This window comes from Nicotiana tabacum, chromosome 6 (assembly GCF_000715075.1).
Source record: "Nicotiana tabacum cultivar K326 chromosome 6, ASM71507v2, whole genome shotgun sequence".
NCBI classification, from domain to species: domain Eukaryota; kingdom Viridiplantae; phylum Streptophyta; class Magnoliopsida; order Solanales; family Solanaceae; genus Nicotiana; species Nicotiana tabacum.
Genome location: NC_134085.1, coordinates 150,848,766 through 150,863,515, shown reverse-complemented (window position 1 = coordinate 150,863,515; position 14,750 = coordinate 150,848,766). Strand labels below are relative to the sequence as shown.

The window sequence follows — 14,750 nt, the reverse complement described above, 5'->3', positions numbered from 1 at the left end:
TTTTTCATTTTCAGTGTTGTCCGGTCTCCCAACAAAAGAACGATGCAATTGATAATTTAATAGTATAAAGCTATCGCCAATGGTGGAAAGAGAGAAAATGGAGGCGTAGATTAAGAGAATTTGATGTTAAAAAAAAAAGAGAGAGAAGAGGAAAGGGGAAAAAGGATACAATTAAATCCCTTAATTGAAGGCACTAATAATGAGATGAGAGCCTTTTAAGGAGAAATCTACACAAAATGTAAGAAAAACCTAGATACTTATTAAAAACTACAAAGCATAGAGAATATTGATAAATAAGTTTCCAATATAATATAGCTAGGTAAAAATCCCAACTTTAAACCTAGGCCATTTTAGGTTGGGCTCTTGCCTCTTGGGCCAAGTGACAAGAGCTGTAATTCTTCATATCTGCTCTTATCTTAGAGAAAAATACCCTCCTAGCCCTCAAAATTTTAAGAGCCTATGTTTTTACCCACTTACATGAAATGGCCTTTCGGCCCAATTTATTTGTAACTTGTAGTCATTATCTATTTCCAATGCATTTATCTTCCCAAGACAACATTTAATCATAGCCTTTTTATCTTTCTTTCATTCTATCCAATGCACGCCTTTTTATCTTTCTTTCATTCTATCAAATGCACAGATTTTTCTTCTCATTACCACTTTCATTCCTATCCTCTTTCTCACCCCTTTCTTTCTTTGTCTTCTTCGTATTCCTTTTATCTTTCTTTGATTTTTTTTATTTTCCTTCCCTTCTCTATTTCCCATTTCAGATCTATATTTTTCTCTTTATTTTTTATTTCATACTGGAAAAACTTCTTTTAGTATCTAGAAAAATCACAAATTTTTTAATTCAATTCTTAGAAAGATTTACTTAATTACGATGCATGATACAAGAGTGACAGCAAAAGTTGTGGGTTTTCTAGTCAACCTTCTTCTACTTCTTCTTCTTCTGTCATAATAGTATTTTGTGAGTGAAGAATTTTTACAGTGAGTATCGATGGTGGGTCTGAATTTAATGGGGTATATATGTAAATATATATATATATATATATATATATATATATATATATATATATATATATACAATGTATTAAATATTTTATATACACATTGTATAAATTTTATATATAAGTGTATCTTGTATTTCTCAGTGTATATTATAAAAATTATATATAAGTTGTATAAAAATTGTATATATACTATTATATTGTATAAATTTTATATATAAAGTGTATCCTCTATATTTTAGTGTATCCCTAATGTATCATAGTGTATATTCACTATATAGTGACAATCTGTTTTGTATATATTTTGTATAGTGACAGTCTATTTAGTATATTTTTTGTATAATGAAAGTCTATTTGTACATATTTTGTATATTTTTTGTATAGTGAAGACTATCCATGAGATAAAAAATTAAAGAGAATTGAGACCTAAAGTTAGACTATGCATTAGTTTCCGCCATCTTTGTGTTCTCCTACAAAATGCAATAAATCAAAAACCTTCAGCTCCATTACCGTTGCTATGGCCACAACAACACAAAGAAACCTCTCAATTTTCTACACTAGAAGACACTTCACCGTCGTCGGAGCCAAAGTTGTCGGAACGAGGTCCCGTCAGCATCGGAGATTGGAAACTTACTCGTCGTCGCTTCAATTACAAAAGCCTTGACAGCACCATGAGGAAAACGTAACCTAAAAAAATACAACGATTCAATTCCCCTATCAGAAACCCTAGTCCTCCAGATCCTCTTGGCTTTAGGTATGTATAGTACAATGGCATTGAAGATCTCAAATTCCTGCTTCTTATCTTAGATTTTATTTTTCTATTTTGGAACTTGAGTTGAAATTGGAGAAGAGCGGTTTTTGGATGAAGGACGGAAGTGTGTAAAGATGGGGTTTGAAATATAAGGAAGGACTATGTTTCGGTGATAATTGGGTCAGTGGCTAGCCTTTTAATTAGTTTTGGGCTATAAAATGCATACTGCAATTTTGTGGCTAGCGCATGATATTAATTTTCAACGGCTGGCCATAAATGAAGTTTGCTCTTTATCTTACAAACAAGTCGAAACATGCCCGTAAAAGATCCTCAATTAATATTAAAATACCGAGAGCTTTAAATTTTATAAAGCTCATTTGGAACATATTCACCTCAATTAAATTTAAATAATATGAGTTTTGCAACTAGAATATTATGGAGCATTTAAATTTTGAATATACTTATTTTATTTATTTAATCTCCACTTTGGAGAATGGGGGTGTTTCAGAAAACTCACAATATTTTCGGTGTTGGCTGATAAAGTGTAATGATGTTTTGTTGTTGTTGAACGGTTCATACTGTTGAAGGTATAATTAAATAAATAGAAGTGTTCTCTGTCTATCCGCTTAATCTTTCAAGATGAGACAGTCACACATCTCCATATGGTATTAGAGTAGGAATAGATCGTACGACTAATTCATGGACAGAATTATAATATCTTTCACTTGCACACATATGTGTTTGTCATTGAATTATTGTGGTGCAGAATGTCATTTGCAGGTTTTAGTGATGACTATTTTAGTTACTAGGTTGAGTCTGTTCGTTGTTTCCCATTGTAGTGGTTCGTTTTATATATTCTTGGGGGATCCCATTGGAACAATGTAGGTGTACATATGTAGAATCCAATAATAAATGCTTATATTGCGAGTGCTGAATGACACTCCACCCAAAGTTGGATGTTTGATTTGAAATTGGTTTCTGAGGACTCATCTTTTCCTCCTTGTTTTCTCATTCAAAATATACAGTTCAACTGTGAAGCATCTGGAGTACATGTTATTTGGTTTACATTGCATTTTTTCTTTATTGTGTTTTCCTTGATAAGTTGCACAGTATTTTCACCTCTTCTTGAAAACAAATATAGAAAACATAGGGTGTGTTTGGTATAACGGATAATGTTTTTTTGGAAAACAAGTAGTAATCTTATTTATTTTTCGGTGTTTGGTACGCAAATTAAGGAAAATGACTTCTCAAAAGTATTCATAAATAATTTAGATATAATAAACATGAAGCCATAAACTTTCAAACCAACACCTTCCTAATCCACAAATTTCATAAACTTTCAAACCGCTAAACTATCGAAATCGCAGAATTTCGAACCCGTAAACTTTATAATTTCTAAACCCGTAAACTTCCAAATACATAAACCTCTGAACTCATAACTTTGGAACTTGTAAAATTTTGAACCTTTAAACAGATAAAAAAAAAACTAAAACTGAAAATATATTTAAAAAATATTTTTTCCCGGGAAGGGATGGGGGGGGGGGGGCAAAAAAATAAAAAAAGCAGAAATTCGGGAGGAGGGGGGCAGGGGCGGCGACGGGCGGGTAGGGGGGAGGGAGGGGGTGCAGAAAAACGAAAAAACAGAAATTTAAAATTGCAAAAAAAAAGGTAAAAAATTATTTTTTTTGAGGGTGGGGGTGGGGTGGAGGGGTAGTAGGGTGGGTGGTAACAGAAAAATTAAAATTTGAAAAAGAAAGCTTGTTTTGGAGAAAGGGGGTGGGGTGGGGGTGGGGCAAAAAAATGAAAAAAAACATAAATTTAAAATTACAAAGAAAAAGTAAATTTTTGTATGTGTGTGTGTGGGGGTGCAGAAAAACGAAAAAACAGAAATTTGAAATTGTAAAAAAAATAAAATAATTAAGGTAAATTTTTTATTTGCGTGTGGGGGCGGGGTAGAGGGGTAGTAGGATGGGTGGTAAAAGAAAAACTGAAATTTGTAAAACAAAAAACCTTTTTTGGAGAAAGGGGGTGGGGTGGGTAAGGTTGAGATGGAGTTTTGAAAAATATTTTCCCTTCTCTTGATAAGGAAAACATTTTCCTCAAATCGGAGGAAAATGAGTTGATAAATAAAATATTTTTCAAAACATTTAAGCCAATTCGTACCAAACACACCCATAGTCTCTTTCATTCTTGGTCCCTCTATTTTTTATTTCAAAACTCATGTCTTGTCTGATTTTTGCTACTGGTGATATTTGATTTCAAAGACATCAATCCTTCCTCCCTCTCTAGTTATTTTGAGGTGTAACGGCTGATGTTAGAATTGAAGCCACTCTAATATTAGAGTTGCACTTTGATGCTTGAGGAGATCTAAAATATTTGAGGTAACTGCTTATGTTCCCTTCTTTTACTGGTCTGCCAGCATAAGCATTACTTGTCTTTATGCTTTAGCTTACTCCTAGCGAACATGGTATGCTAATAATTATTGGATTTTTTTAGGGGGCTTCCGGTACTTTCTGTTACAGGTTTCTAACATGATTGATGACTGCTGGACTCTAGTTGTAATACACAAATTAAATACTCAGGTTATGAGGATAAGAGGATTCCTTGCTATTATATTTCCTAACATGATATGCATTCAAAAAGCAGCATATGCATCTATGCTCCATGCAGATTAATGTTCTTTGCCGTGTAATTTTACTATTATTCATGATGCTTTTTAAATTCAAAGTAAGTTGAGTCATTTTATGCCACTTATCACAACAGCCAGCTCCCCTGGTTTGGTTGTTTGATTTTGTGTTCAGATCCTCTGTAATTTAGGGCAAGGGGATGCAGAATTTCTAGAATTCCAGCTAGTAGCTGGAAGCCAGCTCTCTACAGATGTTAAGCTGCTTGTGCTGTACAATTTTTTTTGTTATAAAAGTTTAGGTTTAGTCATTCATTGAGTGTCACCACTCACCAGCATAGACAAGTTGTTTATGTGACTTAAGACAAGTCATTTACAAGCGCATCTATCAAGTTTGCCAACAACAAAGGTATTCTCTGTTTACATAAAGTATGCTAGTATAATAAGAAAAGGATCTTCACATCATTTTTACTATTATGAAACAATCTTTATCTTTCATTCCATAAGCACCAAAAGAAGCATTGTGGTGATATTTCCCAGGCTTCCCTCCTTTCACTGCCAATTTCTATATATTATCCATCTTGTGATTACTTCATTCATAGTCCTTGGTGACACTCACAATATATTAAACACAGAGAATACGACGTTCCCCAGCTGAACAATTCTAGGTAGCCTTTAGACCAGAAACTGTTCGGTTTTGGAAGAATTATTTTTGGCTATGCTTCTCATAGAAAATTGAGTTTTTGGATTTAGTGTTTTAGAATTATTTTGATGCTTTCATATTGACAATTGTAAAACGCGATTCCTCTTTTTCTTGCTGTACAGACTTCCTCCCATTATGTAGTTTTATGAAGTTTTTTAATTCTCTTTGGTGGTTAATACTTCCCTAACGACTACAAAATGTTCTCTGCAGTTTCGCCCCTTAACTGGAGTTGGGGAAGTATGCAAGCTAACAATCTACAAGTCAGGGAATTTTTTTTGATGGACAATAATAACGAAATATTGTTATAAAGAAGTTTAACTGTACTACGTGCATCATAAGATCTCTTGAATGCATTGTTGTCAAAAATGTTGAAAAGGTTAAGGCGGCGTGAACAAACATTTAAAATTTCTTTTATGATTAAACATTTTAAAATATCTTTCACGGATTGAACTTTGCGTCAAAAGCTGTTTCCATTAATGGGTTGGTAACGGAAAGAAGCAAGTTATTAATGGATGACTTCTAATTTCATGTGACCATCAATGACTCCACTAAATGCAAAATGAGCAAGAGCACTGATTTGTTTACATTAATTAATTATCTGGCGTCATTCATCAATTTTCATCTAACACCACTGACGCAAAAATTATTATTTATTCTTGAACTTAAAAAGATATGACGGCAATAGTAAATACTACTAATTTGTTTTATTAACGAAAACTGGGGGTTTCCGTTCAAGGCAGGGTCAATTTGGAAGCAAACAAGTGAGACTAACCAGAAAATAGTTTCTTTTCCTTTTGTTGGTACCTTTTTTGTGGATCGCTTTACCACTTGATCCATGTCTCATACGTTTGAAATAAACGATTAATAGTTATGTGCGTGACCAAATTCTATTCCCGATTCTTTTTATTTGTTATTTTACCCAAAAAAACAATTCGATCCAAAATATTTGTCACTTTAAAAAGTTAAGAAGGTATTAGTTATTTTTTAATTTCTTATTTATTATTCTAAGAAGATATATAGCCATCAATCACTCATTAAAAAAAGAAAAAGAAGTATGAGTATCTTAGTCAAATATATTTGTTATGATTTATGTTATTAAAATGAATTTTGTAACTAGTGTATTGAAAAAAACACACGAAGGACAATATGGAGTGGTGACACCCACCCGTAAAGATTGGTTTACGACTCTCAATGTAGTGGTACCAAAATATTATACGATCGAGTTTAGTAAATGGAGATCCAAGAATATACTTTTTGTTCTTTTCTCTGAACTTTCTCTTAGGCCTACTAGATCTGACTTTTGTTTGTCAAAAAAGAATAAATAAATTAACGAAAGAGTTACACTTTTGCTGATAATCCCTCCGTCATATTAGAGGAGGTAATTTGACTCGGTACAGAATTTATAAAAAAAAAATTTTAAAACTTGTGGTATTAAAAACTTAAGGGGTGAAAAATTTATGAGACCATGACATTTGTGTGGCTATAAAAACTTCTAATTAAAATGAATGAGTAAAATAAAAAAATTAAAGTTAAATTATGTAGCTAATCTAATATGACAGGTAGGGAGTATTAATTTTTAGTCGAATTACGAGGCACCAGTACAGCATTCAACTACTCAAAAGCCGAGGTAGGTAGTGAGATTCGTGTCACAATTGGACTCTCCCTCTCCCTCCATTTAAGGCATGAGAGTAGTAAGAATCAGATTACCCAAATTTACAGCACAATAAAAAGCTAAGGCCAAACAAGAATTGTGGAGACTGATACATTCACTTTAGAGATTTCTGACTTCAAATCGAAACTCCATTCAAATGGAGAAAGAAATTCTGGATTACGTCTTGGTACCAGTAGGGTTGCTATTTATGGTGGCTTATCACATATGGCTTCTTAATCGCATTCTTAAACACCCTAATCGTACTGTCATCGGCATTAATTCCATTAATCGTCACTTCTGGGTTCGTGCTATGATGGAGGTAAATTCGTCTAATTTCCCTTACATTTACTAATTCCAATCCATTTAATCTTTTTCCCCAGAGATAATTGTTGCATGCAACCATGTATACGTGTTTAATTAGAAACTGTTGCACCACAACAACAACATGCAAACTGTTGCAACCATGTAAATTCTCACATGTGGTGTCTTGGAAGGTAATGTGTACGCAGAGCTTAGAGGCAGATCTAATATTTCTAGAACATGGGTGCACCACTAAAGAAAGGAGGAGGAAAAAGTGTAAAGTGGGAATTGATCGTTGTTTCTTTGAGTAAATAATTAAGTATTGAACCAAGTCCAACATTCAACATTTATGGAACATGGGTGCCAATACATAATATTGGATCAGTTCTATGAAATACATACATAAAATGCCTAATTTGATGGAAAGATCATGAGTTCACATGCCCTATAATTGAGGCTATAGATCGTCCCCTAGCATACCTTACCCCTACCTTGTGCAGGTAAAGTCATCATAGAGAGGCTCTTTCCAGAGACCCTCGGCTCAGGCAAACTGTTGCACCAACTATTTTTATATGCTACTACGGGCTACTTCTGTTTCTGTATGTATTTGTATGACACTTTTTATGAGTTCATTTAATTTTAAACTTTGTATTGAATCAAATTATTTCGTATAAATTGACACCGAGGGCATACTATTTTGAAATTTCTAATAAATCAATGAATGTAACTGCAGGACGCGTCGAAGAATGGGGTTCTAGCAGTACAAACGTTAAGGAACAACATAATGGCATCAACCCTTTTGGCATCTACAGCTATTATGCTTAGTTCTCTAATCGCCGTCTTAATGACTGGCGGAAGCAAAGGTCGTTCTATCGGATTTCATGTTTACGGCGATAAGAGCGAGCTTTGTTTATCAATTAAATTCTTCTCTATATTGGTATGTTTTATGGTTGCATTTTTGTTTAACGTGCAATCAATCAGGTATTATAGTCATGCTAGTATACTTATCAACGTACCTTACAAGAAGTTGGATTGTTCAAGACATATTGTGACGGCGGAATATGTAGGGAGGACAGTGAATAGAGGCAGCTATTTCTGGTCACTTGGACTGCGCGCTTTTTATTTTTCGTTTCCTCTATTTTTGTGGATCTTTGGCCCTATTCCTATGTTCCTCTGCTGTATTTTCCTGGTTTTTATGCTTTATTTCCTGGATGGTAGTTCAGATTTTGGGTGGGTTGCAGCAACTGATGTGGACACCCACCAGACTGCTTAGTAATTTTTTTTTTGTTTGGGGGGGGGGGGGGTGGGCAGTTTAGATTCAATCAAAGTTGCATTGAACTGCTTGTGTACTTTTTGTAATGGCATATTCAGTAATGTGGAATTTTGTTATGTTTTGTGCCAGTTAAAAAATTCGCAATCCAAGTTGCAATTCTTTAATTGAAAGTACGGATTATAGTGTCAGGACCTTTTTATAATAATATTTTTATATAACAATCATTCACTATAAAAATCAAATTTAATATTATATTATAATATGTATTCTTTATAATAACACTTCGCTATAGCAAACGAGGCTCTTATAAATAGATTTGACCGTAATACTATTGTAATGGGACAACCTCGAATACGAAACGTATGCTCCAAGTCTTAAGGACACTTTCAGTCCTTATCATTTTTAACTCGTCTGGGGTCACATTTTTTTGTCATTTAGCTAAACGAATTCGGGCAAAAGAAAGGAATATTACTCCGTCAGTTTAAAAGAAATTGTTTAGTTTAACTTGGTACAAAACTTTAACAAGGAAGACTTTTAAGGCATGCAGTCTTAAATAAGCAATAGCATTTGTGTGGCTGTAAACTTTTGAAATTTGTGGTTTTAAATTTACTATAGTATTTGTGTGACTACAAGTGCTTACTATTATTTGAAATGTGTCAATATTTTGAAACGGAATAATAAGAAAATAGTGTCAATCTTTTTTAAACGGAGCGGGTGATTATTTTACTTCAAATATACCTATTACGGGAAGAAGGTGCATTGTCATTAATATCTCACTTGAAGAGGAAATATGTAACAGTCCAGCTTGCTAGTGATATTATTCGTTCTGGATTTACGTCCTCACGGGTTTAAAATGCGTCACTAGGGTTTAAGGCCTGTCTACTTATATACCTATCATCTCTCGTATTTTGTTGATGTGGGATTTGCCTAGGGTGTCACATACACCCCCTTAGGGACTCAGCGTCCTTGTTGAGGTTTGTCCTACCACCATTCAAGGTTGCACGCGAAGTGGCTCGGATACTATATGTAACAGCCCAGACCGCTAGTGATACTGTCCGCTCTGGATCTAGGTCCTCACGGGTTTAAAACGCGTCACTAGGGTCTAAGGCATGTCTACTTGTATACTCACCATCTCTCTTTAAAAATTTGAACCATTTCTCAATTTGTGTGTGTCATCCTTGCGTAGGGGCCATGCTAATTTCTTTATATCATTCCAATTTTTTTTGAATGTCCTCGAAGGAACCATCACAATACGTTGTTTTAATTAAACAATCGGATTCCCCTTGTCCGCACCAGTTCTGAGTTGGCTGTTCGACGCATTCAGCGCTCCGGGGAATCCGACTGTTTAATTAAAACAAAGCATTGCGATGGTGCCTGCAGATATTTATGCAACTCCCTAAGGGGGTGTATACGACACCTTAGGCAAATCCCACATCGACAAAATACGGGAGAGATGGTGTGTATACAAGGAGACAGGCCTTAGACCCTAGTGACGCGTTTTAAACCCATGAAGACCTAGATCCAGAGAGGACAATATCACTAGCGGGCTGAGGTATTATATATGGTATTAGAGTCACTCCGCGTGCAACCTTGAACGGTGGTGGGACAAACCTCAAGGACGCTGAGTCCTTAAGAGGGTGTATGTGACACCCTAGGCATCGGCAAAACACGGGAGAGATGGTGAGTATATAAGTAAACAAGCCTTAGACCCTAGTAACGCGTTTTAAACCCTTGAGGGCTTAGATCCAGAGCGAACAATATCACCAGCGGGCTAGGCTCTTACAAAATATTTAAAAATAAAACCTTGAACGGCAAAAAAGAAGTGGAGGAGGAGTCAATGTTTTTGGCACCTATCGAGGCAACTAAGCAAACCTAGCGCAAATAAATGGACTATAATGTCTCTCAGAATCTAGCAGTTGACTTTTTTTTATCAAATTTAGCATACTCAAATAAATGTAAGAGCAATTGAACGAGGAGAAAGCAGATCGTCGACCGAGCAACAACGAAGTCCCATATTTTGGCCACACTGCCTCGTAGTCGCATATGACAATGGAATTAATGAAATGAAATTATTGTTTGCTCACTAACATTGGCGCATATTGGCACAACAGCAAATCTCGATTAAATTTCCTCCTCGGCAAAAATCTCAAGAGATAAAAATGTCTACTCAAACAGCATTAAGATGCATCTATAGTAACGTTATATATGCTACTACAGTATCGAATTACCGATACTGGAGGTTTTCATTTCGTGCTGCTGCCGCCTCAGTTGTTTTTCGTAAATTTCTGTATGTTTGATTAATAATGCTGTATTCTTTAATCCCCCATTTTTCTGGTTATGTAAGCAACTTGTGATGGAGACCATTAGTGATAATCTACTAGTTATTGCCAATGTTACACTTGGTTAAAATGAGCATGTTGCAGGTAATCAATAATGCTTAGTCCATAGACTTCAAAAAGTGAACTTTGCCACAAATGCTATACCCCTAAATGAGTGCATGACATTGAAAGAGGAATTTGTTAATGGGTGACTGCTAATTGAAAGGCAAAATGAGGAAAAGCACGATATTTACATTTAATTTTCTCTCGTCATTCATCAATTTTCTAGTACAATCGGACAAACTAGTTGTAAAATAAAATTACTACAAGTACCTTTTGTCAGACAAAAACGTAGCCTACATCTAACACCACTGATACAAGAAATATTAAAAACTAGGGAACTTTCTGCGCTTCGCACGATGATAAAAATCACAATAATTTATAATTAATTTATATAAAAGAGGAAAATTTTGAACAATATGAATACAAAATTAGCTACAAACATTGATAAAATCCCCAATATAAATTTTTTAGTAGAATTAGAGCTTTGATAAACTACATTTTTTAATCAAATTTTTAAGAAAATATTTCATATATTTTGTGCATGGGGAAGATTAATAGAGAAAAAATCGGAAATAAGTTTTTATTTCTCTTTACTTTTTTTGTTTTTATTTTCCGTCAATTGATCTTCTTTTACTTTCTCTTTTCATTTCTTAATCCCTCTCATTTCTCAATCAATCTAAAAAGGCTCTATCCTCTATTTTTTCTATCTTTTTATTTTCTTTTTCTCCCTCTGTTACTTCCTTTATTAATTACTTTTTTTTCTCTTTCTCCCTAGTCCCTTCTCCTATGGTTACTCCAAAAAATATAAACTTTTCTCACTTCTTGATGTTTATAAATTTTTATTGTTTCCTCTTCATTACCTTCAAAATATACAATAATTTTTTTTTTATGTCAACATTTTGATCACTCGTCATATAAATAGAGAAAGATAACTCTCTAGAAGAGAGAACTTTCAAAGTGGATAATAGTCGAAAAAAGAGAAAACTGTTATGAAATATAACTCAAAGTAGCAATATGGAATAAGGAAATAAAAGTAATTTAGTAAAAGATGAATAAGAAATGAAGATAGAGAGAAGGAAGAGATTTTTTTCTTTAATTGTGTGTATTTTCCTATCTATTACAAGACCTTTATATAGGCATGAAAAATGAAGAAAATATGTCATGGAATATGTCATTGAACATAGAAAATATGTCATTGAATATATCATTAAGCATTTGACATGAGGATCATGGAGGAAGAGTAGACATCCACCATAACATGATATTTATCATAACACTCCCCCTTGGATGTCCATAAATAATGTGCCTCGTTAAAATCTTATTAGGAAAAAACCCTATGAGAAAAAAAATCCTAATGAAGGAAAAAGAGTACACATATTTAGAAATACGCCTTTTGGTTGCCTCGTTAAAAACCTTGCAAGGAAAACCCGGTGGGACAAAACCTTGTAAGGGAAAAAGAGTACACCGCGTATTAACTCCCCCTGATGAGAGCATCAGTTCACATCCTTCAGCCTTCGCATCCCAATCTTGTATATTAGTTTCTTGAAGGTTGACATCAGTAGAGATTTGGTGAACAAATCAACCATATTATCACTTGAACGAATCTGTTGCACATTGATATAACCATTCTTTTGAAGATCATGTGTGAAAAATAACTTTGGTAAAATGTGCTTTGTCTTATCTCCTTTTATAAATCATCCCTTCAATTGGGCTATGCATGCTGCATTGTCTTCATACAAAATTATGGGTAGTTTGTCATACTTCAAACCACATTTGTCTCAGATAAGATATATTATAGACCTCAACCAAATACATTCCCGACTTGCTTCATGAATAGAAATTATCTCAGCATAATTAGAAGAAGTAGCCACGATTGATTGCTTAGTCGATCGCCAAGATATGACAGTGCCTCCACATGTAAACACATAGTATATTTGAGATCAAGCCTTGTGTGTGTCAGATAAATACTCTACATCGGCATAACCAACAAGATCAAGATTGCAATCATTGCCACAAAATAAGCTCACATTGGTAGCCCCTTTTAGATAATACAATATGTGTTTGATTTCACTCTAATGTCTCCTTGTAGGAGCAGAGTTATATCTTGTTAAGACATTAACTGAAAATGTTATGTCATGCCTTTTAGTGTTAGCAAGATACATTAGTGCATCAATTGCACTAAGATATGGTACTTAAAGACCAACAAGTTCTTCATTATTTTCATGAGGTCGGAATGGATCTTTATTTATATCGAGTGATCTCACAACCATCGGGGTACTAAATGGATGTGCTTTATCCATATAAAATCGCTTTAAAATCTTTTCAGTGTATGCTGATTGATTGATAAAAATTTCATCTTTCATATACTCAATTTGTAGACCAAGACAAAATTTTGTCTTTCCAAGATCTTTCATTTCAAATTCTTTCTTTAAATAGTTTACTGCTTTAGGAAGCTGCCTGGGAGTTGTAATGATATTTGAATCAACATACACAAAGATTATAACAAATTCAAATCCAGATTTTTTTATAAATATACAAGGACGAATTGAATCATTCTTGTACCCTTTTTTCAATAGGTACTCACACAAGTGATTATACCACATGCGCCTTGATTGTTTCAATCCGTATAAGGATTTTTGAAGCTTTATTTAATAGATTTCTTGGAAACATTAATATGCTTCAGAACAATTTTAATCCTTCAATGATTTCCATTATACGCATATCAAGTTTTCATGTATTGCCAGATTAAAACCTGAAATAATTATATCCACCATAAGAGAACATGTCTCCATATAATCAATGTGAGGATATTTACTAATTTTCTTGTGTCAAAAGTCATCTTTATGTCTATCGACATGAACTTTTTTGCACAAGAACACATTTATACCTCCATTGGCTTTATACTTTCAAGTGTTGGGACTATCCGCCCAACTTCACATTTTTCAAGTGAAGTCAATTTTCATTGCGTATTTTTCATTTGGCCAATCATTTATCTGTCCAAATTTCATGACAGATTTGAGCTCAAGATCCTCGTCAATATTAATAATATTGAGCGCTACATTATGTTAACAATATCGCTGACGATCATTTTATATCGGTTCAATTATTACACAATAAAGACATAACTTATTGAGATCTCTCTATCTCATTATTTTCAGGTACCTGAGCCTCTCACATGAGGTCTTACGAAGTATTATGTCATGGTTCTCTTCTAGAGCACTTGCCTCCTTATTATGACCATTTTGCCCCTCTTCTTCTTCAAGGAGTTTTATCTTTGGAACCGATCGGCCTGTTTCGCTTCATGCATGCCATAGACTCTGTCCCTCATGGACTTTATTCTAGTTGGAGCATTAACAGCTGAAATATGACATTTAGCTTTAGGTCAGCAAATGCGTCTGTCAATAATTTATAAATTAATTATCACTTGAACTTCAAGTTCATATATTCTTGTACGAGGATCTATATGTATTCATAATAATTCATTTCACGTATTGTCACACTTCTTTTTTCACCCGCGCCCGCAAAGGCGCAGAGGGAGTTTTTCCAATTAAAGGACAATCGAAACAGGATTCATTATTTAATTCAGAGTCGCCACTTGGGAGATTTATGGTGTCCCAAGTCACCGGTTGAATCCGGAATCAAGAAAAAGATTGACTCTGTATTACAGTCCGTGAACCAAAAATCTAAGTAAGGAATTCTGTTAACCCGGGAGAAGGTGTTAAGCATTCCCGAGTTCCGTGGTTCTAGCACGGTCGCTCAACTGTCATATTCGGCTTATTTATCTGATTTTAATACATGTTGAACCTATGTGCAAATTTTAACTGTTTACCGCTTTTATTATTATTATTTTTAACGAGAATTGCAACGTCGTGAAAATACATCTCGAACTACGTCGCATCAATGCACCCATGGTTATTGACATATTTCAACTCAGTTGAGATCTGGATTTGGATCACATAAATGTGCACCCGAGTTTAAGAAAGTAAATTATTAAAGGCGCGCCTAAAGCGACTAGCGTATCATTATTTTGGGTAAAGCCATGAAATTTTGCTAAACGGCCC

General features: G+C 34.3%; 1 protein-coding gene and 1 non-coding gene across 2 annotated transcripts; one reads left to right on the top strand and one right to left on the bottom strand.

Annotated features, from left to right (window-relative positions):
- Positions 1–6,115: 6,115 nt before the first annotated feature.
- Positions 6,116–8,337, top strand: LOC107816689 (uncharacterized). Its single transcript, XM_016642427.2, has 2 exons — positions 6,116–7,054; positions 7,769–8,337. The coding sequence occupies exons 1-2, from the start codon at positions 6,893–6,895 to the stop codon at positions 8,306–8,308; spliced, it is 702 nt and encodes a 233-aa protein (XP_016497913.1). The 5' UTR covers positions 6,116–6,892; the 3' UTR covers positions 8,309–8,337.
- Positions 8,338–9,448: 1,111 nt separating this feature from the next.
- Positions 9,449–9,552, bottom strand: LOC142182458 (U6 spliceosomal RNA). The gene has a single exon (XR_012711279.1). It is a non-coding gene; the product is annotated as a U6 spliceosomal RNA (small nuclear RNA).
- Between the last annotated feature and the right edge of the window lie 5,198 nt (positions 9,553–14,750).

Coding starts and splice junctions, on each gene's coding strand:
- LOC107816689 (XM_016642427.2), top strand. CDS start 6,893: ATGGAGAAAGAAATTCTGGATTACGTCTTGGTACCAGTAGGGTTGCTA. Junction 7,055..7,768: donor GGGTTCGTGCTATGATGGAG/GTAAATTCGTCT, acceptor ATGTAACTGCAG/GACGCGTCGAAGAATGGGGT.